Source organism: Montipora capricornis, chromosome 11 (genome assembly GCF_036669925.1).
Source record: "Montipora capricornis isolate CH-2021 chromosome 11, ASM3666992v2, whole genome shotgun sequence".
NCBI classification, from domain to species: domain Eukaryota; kingdom Metazoa; phylum Cnidaria; class Anthozoa; order Scleractinia; family Acroporidae; genus Montipora; species Montipora capricornis.
In genome coordinates this window covers 39,160,926-39,170,925 of record NC_090893.1, presented here as the reverse complement: position 1 = coordinate 39,170,925, position 10,000 = coordinate 39,160,926, and the positions used below count along the sequence as shown (strand labels likewise).

The 10,000-nt window shown below is 38.4% G+C and overlaps 1 protein-coding gene and 1 long non-coding RNA gene across 2 annotated transcripts in view; one reads left to right on the top strand and one right to left on the bottom strand.

The window, feature by feature from the left end:
• The window catches only part of LOC138024231 (receptor-type tyrosine-protein phosphatase F-like), a 35,462-nt gene that overhangs the window by 23,460 nt on the left and 2,002 nt on the right, over positions 1–10,000 (top strand). Inside the window, exons 17-27 of the mRNA XM_068871359.1 lie at positions 306–397; positions 2,417–2,539; positions 2,892–3,055; positions 3,350–3,485; positions 4,321–4,467; positions 5,184–5,277; positions 7,228–7,304; positions 7,767–7,901; positions 8,297–8,422; positions 8,888–9,039; positions 9,931–10,000. The exon at positions 9,931–10,000 is cut by the window's right edge and continues 66 nt beyond it. Coding sequence (XP_068727460.1) covers positions 306–397; positions 2,417–2,539; positions 2,892–3,055; positions 3,350–3,485; positions 4,321–4,467; positions 5,184–5,277; positions 7,228–7,304; positions 7,767–7,901; positions 8,297–8,422; positions 8,888–9,039; positions 9,931–10,000 — 1,316 coding nt within the window. The remainder of the gene's footprint in view (positions 1–305; positions 398–2,416; positions 2,540–2,891; positions 3,056–3,349; positions 3,486–4,320; positions 4,468–5,183; positions 5,278–7,227; positions 7,305–7,766; positions 7,902–8,296; positions 8,423–8,887; positions 9,040–9,930) is intronic.
• LOC138024297 (uncharacterized) overlaps positions 8,980–10,000 on the bottom strand; it is a 6,009-nt gene continuing 4,988 nt past the window's right edge. The window contains exon 3 of the long non-coding RNA XR_011126965.1: positions 8,980–9,118. This is a non-coding gene — a long non-coding RNA (uncharacterized lncRNA). The remainder of the gene's footprint in view (positions 9,119–10,000) is intronic.

Genomic DNA, 10,000 nt, shown 5'->3' with positions numbered 1-10,000 from the left:
AAGCAGCCATCCGTGATTCCCGAGTTGGTGTTGGCTAATACCTTCGTCTGTAGGAGTAGTTGTTGTTGTAGTTGTTGTTGTTGTTGTTGTTGTTATAGACCTGATCGGTTCACTCGATGTTGTACCCAATTCAGATTCTTTTATTGTTGTATTTGCATTACAATGATAATGATAGAGCTACAGCATTTCCGCCGCATTGCAGTATAGTGTCAGTGATTCCAATTAAATTTTTAGGTTTTACCCTAGACATGATTTATATTGATGATTTTACACCATCACATGAAAGATAACATTTCCATTTTCAGGTCCTTTGAAGCACACTATGGAGGATTTCTGGAGGATGGTGTGGGAAAAGAATGTAAAAACCATTGTAATGATCGAAATGCAAGAAAAGGAAGTAAGCGTTTCTACTCACAGCGCTTCTCTTGCAAGAATATATAAACTCGTTTTAAGTAATTGCCCCGTAGGGTTACAGTCAAGGCGCCACGAGTTTCTAACTATTTTTCTGTCAACTGAGACTCCCCCACGGGTCTTGTAATCCAGTCGCAAGCCTTGCATCTTAACAGTTACCCTTAAGGGCTCGGAATAGCCTCCAAGGGTAACTGATATGCAACTCTAACTGAATTGCAACTTTTCTCCGAAAATGTAATCAAAGAGCCGTCTAAACATTGCTCGGTCTTTGTAAACGCCGTGTCACAGACCAAGTATGAAAGTTACATGTTCCTGGTCAAAGGCTCCTGGTCCGCCGCGTCAATTAAAAGATTGATGTTTATACGAGCAAATTTCTATTTTTTTGGGGGAAAAAGTACTCAAAGGGCAAGTCGTATCGAGAAGACTCTTTTGTCATTGTGCAGTTTTCTTCATAAATTAACAGTTTGGTCATAGATAAACTTGTGGGACGGGAGAATTCTCAACTTGAGATCAGCAACGGACAACGGACGCTTACTTGTGCAAAAGGTAGCAAGCGGTTATTGGTATTTTCTCCAAAGAAATACGAGTCAAATATGTCTGAAGGCATTACAATTTTTGCATAGACATCGCCTTTTAAGCAAATTTGACGACAAAGGAAAAAAAGCAACGTCAGAGTAACATTGTGGTGGCAACTTAAACTGAGTTTAATCTGCGCTTACGGTGACTAAAGTCATTTTTATTTTTGATAATCCTGGTATACAATACAGAATGTTTTTACGTTACGTCATGGCGGCCATGTTGGTGTTCCTAAACAATGGAATGATGGTGTCCCTAACTAATCCTCTGGGAACTGAGCTTTATTGTAATGTAAACGTTTTCTTTTCTTTCGGTGGAAAAACAAGGTGACCACGTGAGTGAAAACACTGTATTCACTACTTGCGCAATCCCATAATACACCTCTATTACCCCCCAAAACTTTTGCAATTTCTCCTAGGACATGAAAATGTCCCAAGAGAAGTCGGAAACAATGCCTATGCATATTTTTTTTTTTGGGGGGGGGGGGAGGGGGTAAAAGAGGTGTATTATGGGATTTGTGCAAGCAATGAATACACTTAGGGCGCGTTCGATTGACCCTATTCCGGAATAAAAATACGTTGAGTGATGACTAAAACGGTATGTTTGGCACGTTTCGAAGCAGCAAGGATAAGAAAAATATGTTTAAAATAGCATTTTAGCAAGTGTTTGGCAATTTTAATGCGAATCTTCGTAAAAACGAAGGATATCTAACTTATATTCCATGTATTTCTATAGAGCGTTTTCACATGACGTCACGGCGGCCATGTTGGTGTTCCAAAACAAAGGAATGGCGGCCATGACGGTGTACCAAACTAATCCTACGGGAATTGAACTAATACTTCTATGCAAATACTTTCCTTTGTTTCAGTAATCCAATATGGCTGCTGGTTACGTGAGTGAAAACGCTCTATTCCGGAATACGGTCAATCGAACGCACCCTTAGGGTGCGTTCGATTGACCCTATGGTCACCAAACAATGCTTGATGTTGTTTGGTCGCCAAACATTTACCCTTTGACCTTACATTGTGTTTCTCTCAAGTGTAATCGCAACCAATCGTCAGGGCGAGAACAGCAAAGAAATGTACCGACATTTAAACTCATGCACGTGAGGAGCGTGCAAAGCGTGCAAAGCCATTGTTTTTACTCATTAAGCCTATTGTTTTCTCCCGTTCTCTTACACCTTATTCCAAAATGGCCCCCATTTTAGTATCCTTTTGTTTCCATGCAAATTGGCCCTTATGGCCTCGTTCAAGGTTAAATATTCTTTTGAATTTTACGTTTGAAAGCGAGGCCATAAGGGCAATTTGCATGGAAACAAAAGAGTACTGAATTGGGGTCAATTTGGAATAATGTGTATTCTGATTAGCGATGGTCTTCATCAACAAATCCAAAAGAGACGTAATCTTATCATTAACTTATTAAAACACAGAAGGAGCCTAACAGCGAAAAATACTGGCAAGAAACAGACCCTATAGAATATGGTCACGTGATGGTATCACACCTTAGTAGTTGTGCTATGACGGAATGGGTCGTCAGAGAATTCATCATTTGGGTGAGTTGTCAATTCTATTTTTATAACTTGATCATCCGTCTTCGCAATCCTTTTTATAGGTTCTTTCCACAATTACACCATGTAATTTGCAAATTTTCAAAATAACCTCTTGCTGATATAGATGGTTTTCAATCAATCTCTAACGAGACACGTAACAATGGTGTGATCGACAAATGCGAATTAATTAACGAACGAAAATAGTGCATTATTAACATAAACGCACTGGCATCAGCCAATGAGAATCCAGAATTCAGAACAGTGAACAAAGGTAAGATATTAAATGATGATAACCGTGCTTCTAACAGTGCCTTTCATGAAATATCCTACCTTGACCTCAGAATTGATTTTCCAGTCAACAGAGCCCGACTGTACTGAAAAGCGCGATGTGTTTCAATATCATTTTACTGCCTGGCCCGATCATGGAGTCCCACGTGACACTTCCTCATTCTTGATGTTTCACCATAAGCTGATGGCTGCTTTGTCTGTTGATCCGGGACCTGTCATAGTCCACTGCAGGTAAGCTCCTTCGATGACGTGCAGTAAAAACATAATTTGATGTGTGCAACGCAGTTGCAGTTACGAGTAATTCTGTTAATAATGTTATGAAGTGTTGGGTATATTTTTAAAGCTGCAGAAATGCAAAATATTTTCAAATTCTTTCACTCAAGATTTGAGTAAAGCGATAGCGTTAGCAAATGGAAATTCAAAGACTTTCTGTAGCTCCGAAAACATTAACTGGCAGTTTTTTTCCAAAAAAAAGTCTTGAGAATAAGTAATAAGTAGTAGTGAAATTTTGTGAATCATTTTCAGCGGTGGTGTTGGAAGAACAGGATGCTTCATTGCAATTGACTCGTTGATGGAACAAATGGAATCTGAAAAGATGGTTGACGTCTTTGGCTTTGTAGCCAATATGAGGAAACAAAGAAATTTTATGGTTCAGACTCAGGTTTGTACTACTGAATTAACCCTTTGACTCGAACTAGTGATCGGTACGTAAATCCTCCTCACCATTTTAATGAAATGTCAGTCAAACAGGTATTGAGAATGAAGACTATTGTCAGCTTAAGAGGTGTGAGCTTGATATAACACCAACTTCTCATGACTACCCAACAAAGAAAGCCGTGTTACCATTTAGGAGAATGAACGTGTCGATCGTGCGAATGAAAGGGTTTTAATAACGATTCCAAAGCTTAGCTAGTATCCCATAATCCCACACAATAATTTTTCTGTCCTTTCTCCTCCATTTATGTTTTTCAATTGTTGTACCATGAAAAGAAAAACTTCCTGTAGAGGTTCCTCTTGAATTTCATTGTCATTTAAAATTACGTTTAAATTTGGTTTGATGCCAGTTTTACTCATGTATGTCCAGTATTGCAAGGGACTCTGAGGTGCTCGCCTAATCTGATAAGCACGCGACAAATTGTCCTCTGAACATTTTAAATTTCAACTTCACTTTTCTTGTCGTGAAATATAGGCAATCAGCATCACCAAATGTCCCTCTAACTCCTTTTCTCATGTAATCGATATATCATAATCTGTTACTACCGTCCTAATGCTAATTAGGACTAGTTTTGAACTAACTAACTAACTAACTAACTAACTATAGGTTTGCAAATGGGACAGTATACCTTTTTTGCGAATCCGTAAACCATCTCGAGACTTTCCCATGTAAAGTATAGGGTAACCAAATGTTGACTGCAAGAATGTTAAAAGTAGTGATTCGTTTTAAACAAAGGCGTAAGTTGAAGTTAAATTTCTTCCATGGTTTAAATTCATTTTAGGAGCAGTACTCGTTTATCTACGATGTTCTTAGAGACGCGTCCATCTGTGGTGCTACCACTATTTCATCAAACGAACTTGGCAGCGGTCTGTTGTGCGTTTCAGGAGTCGAGCCTGAGATTGTCGAGCAAAGGACATCAGAATTTGAGGTCAGCAGTATTCGTATTTTCGTGGTTGGACTGGAAAGTAGGCTGATGAAGGAGATCATTTCAAATGCATAATATTTTTGTCGCAATACCCTCCATCGCAAGTTTGTTCCAGTCCAACCATTACAGCATTAATAAGGTCAATTAACGAAGAACTTTCTGGGAAAATAAAATAGCAGATCACTCGATGTTGTGTTATCTCTTGGCTTTTGTATCGAAATTCTATTCCCAGTTGTTTCTAAGAAATTTTTGTTTTTTGTGTGGCGCAAAACAACCATTTCTGAATTAAAGGCTATAGGTAGCCCACACTCTGTCCGACGATTTAACAGGCGATTTGTCATCTAAAGTTCACGGACTTATCCAATATGTTAGTTACGGGTTGCGCATAATATTGCTAAAATTGACATTAATAAATCAATAACATTTGAAAATGAAATGCGCAAGAAAATCGCTACTTGCATGAAGGAAATTATGCGAGAGCCGGATCCCTGACTTCCTTCCTTAAGACAAAGGATTAACGACTAGAGGAAGTCAGGTATCATGCTAGCATTTGGTATGCATTGAGTCAGAGTTTTAATCAGATTTGGTTGTAGCTTTGCGGCTTCTAGTAGATTCAGAAAGACCTTTGATTGGTGTGTCGTTTCCAAATACCTATGTGGTAGATTTTTAACGAAAAGCCGATCTTTTTCGGAAACCATGTTTCGTTGATTTGTTTTCAGAATCTTCAAGAATTTTCAGCTGATTCCCCTCTGTTTACGGAGGCCCTTGCTGGACACAATGTTGGAAAGAATCGCTGTTCCAAGGCATTACCATGTAAGAGATGGATATTTAGATATTTTTAGTACTATAAAAAAAACTCGACGGTTACAAATTACGTGTTGCGCAATTCAGTTTGTAGTGCAAATGACTAAAGACTTTGTATCAGCTCATTCACTGATCGTTTGAACGTTGGCTTAATGATATTAAAAACTGAAAAACGTATTTTACTTTTTTTAAAGACTTTTCAAAATGATGAAGAATGGTGTTTTCCGTTTTGGAATACCATCTTTCGTTATAGAGATATTCACGTTTTTGTATTTAAAAAATTATGACGTCACAAACATTACAGATGACTGTAATAAATCACAAAAAATTGAGAATATCTTCAAAAATATTGGATGAGCTTTGTTCAAACTTGGCAGCAGTAATCTACATCAAGTAAGGCACAAAATGATATTCTCTATGCTGCTGCCATAGGAGCCATTTTTTCTGCTGGGTGTATTTAACGCAGGATTGATTTTGTTGTTTATTAGGGAGTTAAAGCACGCGACGTTTTTGAGCAGCGGACGGTAACCGGAAATGAACATTTCGCATGCCAGGACAGTAGTGTGTCCAAGATTTTTAACGTAATCATCTCCAATGGAGGAAAGATACTTAGCAATGTAAAGGTGGTAGTGACAAGAGAAGTTAAAAGGGAAAACAGCTGACTTCCGGTTGCCGTCTGCGGTTCAAAAAACGTGGTATAAGACGTGTTCACTCTCGGTAATCTTACGCAGAGATGTAAAGCATTATGGGCAGCACATGTGTTTCAAGTCTGATCATCTGCCTCTACTTATCTCTTCAAAATCCAAGATATTTGGTTCATTGCGGAGAGTGTTGCCATGGCAACATCTTAATAGGTGTCGCTTTGTACCTTATCTGATGTAGATTAGTGGTGCCAAATTTGAATAATATTACTCCAATATTTTCGGAGATATTCTCAATTTTGGGATTTGTTACAATCATTTGTAATGTTTGTGACGTCTTCAACTTTTTAACGAAAACTTGAATTTCTCTGGCCCGAAAGAAGGTATTCCAAAAAACAAAACACCAATTTTCATCATTTTGAAAGGTCTTTAAAATAAGCAAGAGCGATATTTTAGGTCATGGGCACTTTAAGCACCCTTTCTAAGCATTTCTTTGGCAGCATTTATGAATTAATTAAACACAAAGCACATGACCTTGAAGTGTGTAATTTGCAACTCTCTTCCTTGGGACAAAGCTGGGGATTTTACGAAACTAATTTTATGCCCAAATATGGACAAAAATAAGATCGAAGCCTCAGGCGCGGGAAAATGCGCGAGCTACCTTACATCCAAATAAGGAAATTTTTAAACTCAAAAAACCCCAGCTCTGAACGAGAGTTAAACGCTTCAAAGTCATGAGCTTCTGATTAAACTTACGTCCCTAATAATTTACGCTTACTCTATGTAGCCCCCTGAGTGTTTCAGTATGCACATATTAATACTTGAGGCAAAACTTCTAAGAAAGCTACAAAGGATGCAGCTCTATTGCGTTTCGGATTATGCTTTCTTGTTTCTGCTGTGTTTTTGGTGCTTATTATTGCAATTGTTTCTTAAAAAGAACCGTTGCAATAGCTGGGTTGTGTCCCAGTCCTGTGTAGTCCTGCATGTTTGCATAAAATCTCGCGATTGACTGGACCGAGCATCAAAAGTGGGCTGATTCGAGGAATCTTTTAAGATGAAAATTAATTCCAAAATGAGCCGCTTCGATATCGCATAACTTTTCCATTTCAGCGGCGAGATATAAATTAAAAAAAGGGAACAATTTCTTTCAAATCAGATAGTAAACTCTCTTGTACTCTTTTTTTCCATATTTTTTATTATTTCAGGATTTCTTATCAATCATTACTTTTTCAACATTTCTTGCTGTAAGATAAAGTTGATTGTTTTCGGTAACATATTTACATTCATCCATATTGCTCTCTTTATTTTTTTTCTGCAGTTGATCATAACAGAGTCAAACTCAATATTATTCCGGGAGAACTTGGTTCCGATTATATAAATGCAAGCTTCATTGATGTGAGTGAGCGCTGATTACTTTCGACTTTAGTCACCGTCTCAGTTCAGTACTCTTCACCGAGAGATTAAATAATTTGCGATTACAAGCTTTCAAAAAAGGTTGTTGCTAAAAGGTTTTCAATTTTTTCTTAATGTTGAAAGCTGTATAACCTGACAACCGTTTTCAGGGAAGGTGACATCGACTTACGGGAAAATTGCAGAGAGCAATAGCGACATTTCTTTTTTACTAACATTAACGTCACATTTCTTTTGATATTCAACCACAGAACAACTAAGTCATTGTGTCAACAGCCAATTAGTTTCTGGTTGGCATATTAACAATAATGGGTGACGTCACGAGAAACATCGCTATAGGACCATAAAATAGCACCTATTTATAATGCCATAATGCCTTTTACTATAAACTTAGCGTATGTAAACTTAAGAAATAAACTCACTACAACGATTTTAATTGACTGATAGAGCTTCAACGAGGGCAAAATATACATCGCTACCCAAGCACCAATGGCGAACACTGTCGATGACTTCTGGCGCATGATTTGGGAACAGCGGTCTACCATTGTGGTCATGCTCGGTGATCCGCAAGAAAATGACATGGTAAGTGTAACTTGGCCTAAAATGCAGGTCCGCACCAATTGTCTACAGAAGAAATGGTGTTTTGCAATTAACCTCATTTAATGTAGTTAACGTTTTATTCTGTTTTTTTTTTCCTTTTTTGCTTCCTTTGTCTGATACAGATGTAATTGCAACCATGTTTGTTTTTCTCACTCTTAACTTGGGCTTTCTATGCTTTTCGGTAGAAGAAAAATGCTAGCCAGAGAAGAAGGCGTTAAAGTTAAGGAATCCATGGCCGTGTGTGAGAGACAAGGAACGTGCTGGGAGATCCATGCTAAGATACTCTCGATTCTCTTAGTGTACCTTTTCCTTTCCTAAAGGGCACATTATTTCACCTGATTTCTCAAATGTTTGAGAAGAAATTTCTTTTGATTTAGGAACCAAGCGCTCGATATTGGCTAGATGAAGGTTCTGCCACGTTTGGAAGCATAGGTGTATCCAAGATTGATGAGGAGAGACTCGAGGACCACACTCAGCGAGTTTTTAAACTGTGGCTACAAGGGGCAAGTGAAATGAGTTTATGAACATTAACTGTGTAGTTAAACAAAAGGGAAAGAAAACAATAATCTCCTGTTTTAGCGCATAAATAATGAAATGTATTTACAAGTACTTTCAAGAATGTACTCAATTAGGATGGGTCCGGTAGAATGATTTAAATATCTTAATCTTCTATATGGTTGTTTTTATCTCATCTCAGTGCTTCCCAGGGGATTTTCTCTCTCTTGAGAAAGAAAACCGCAGAGAGGGCAGGCCCTCCAAGAGACCAATTCTTCCAAGTCTTGGCTCAAAATGGCGCTCGCACTATTACATAATTAACTCCCGAAATAAACACACATTATTATAGTTTACTTAAGATGACCGTGTAGGCTCTTCTAATAAGTATAAAATAGTCCGTTTTCCGCTAGTGCAGTGAAACAACGGCTTTTAGTTCTTTTGCCAAAAAGTGTCTTTTTCTTCGTATCTCACAGAACGCTGAAAGTCGGCTCTTGTATCACTTCCAATACCGTCGCTGGCTTGGAGACGCGTTGCCTCGTGCCCAGTCCTTTGTGTATCTTCACCAACAAGTGCACAAGATGCGGTCTGGAAATGAACACCAGGGATCAATCGTTGTCCATTGCAGGTAACGAAGCAAGAATTTGGCGTGTCAAGTATCGAATGATGTTAAGGTTGAACTTCTTACCACCATAAATCAGTAGAGCCTAACTTAGAAAGGACAACAGACCATTAGGATGCAGCGTGGTCGAGAGGTTAGGGCGTTGGGTTTGCATGCGGCTGCTCCGGGTTCAAATCCCGTTCTAACCTCTGGTTAGGATTGGTTTCCGGTTGTCCCGGGCTCAACTCTACCACGCTTTGTAAATAGCCAACTGGTTGCCTCCTGCCAGTTGGAGTTCTTAATAATGTTTCTGTTAACTTTGAATTGTTTCTTTCACATTGTTAAAAGTGGGTTGCCTGTAAACTAGCTTGATAGCTAAGTGCACTTCCTCTATTTAAAAAAAAAAAAAAACATTTACAGTTGTGTGCCTAGTCACGTGGTCTATGAATGAAAGTGAGGCAAGAGTTGACCTTGTTTTGATAGAAACCTCATTGCTTTTCTTACGTAAATTCCAAATAATTACCATGAGAAATAAATCATTAACATAACAAAAACAGGGAGGTCTATAGCATAACAAGGTCAACTCCAGCCTCACTAGCACATAACTGTGAAAAGACCTATTTGCTTTTTTCGCAAATCCCATAATACAGTTTATTTTGGGAGATTATTTGCATTAAACAATGGATATCGAGTTCACCGAAGCATGATATAGTCCCAAGAGTAAATAACTTGTATTGTTTTTATGTAAGAATCCCCCAAAACGTATTGCATTATGGGAATGGGAAAATAGTCTATTGACAGACAGAACAAGTATGGTATTTGACAATTCGGTTGATCTTCCACTCGAGGCATAGTAAAAACAAAACACAGCAAGACGACGAATTGACTAGGAAACGTTTTCTATCGCTGTTTCTTCAGTAATGGGGATGGCCGAACTGGAGTGTTTCTTGCCCTGTCATTGAGTATCGAAAGACTGGAAACCGAGGAC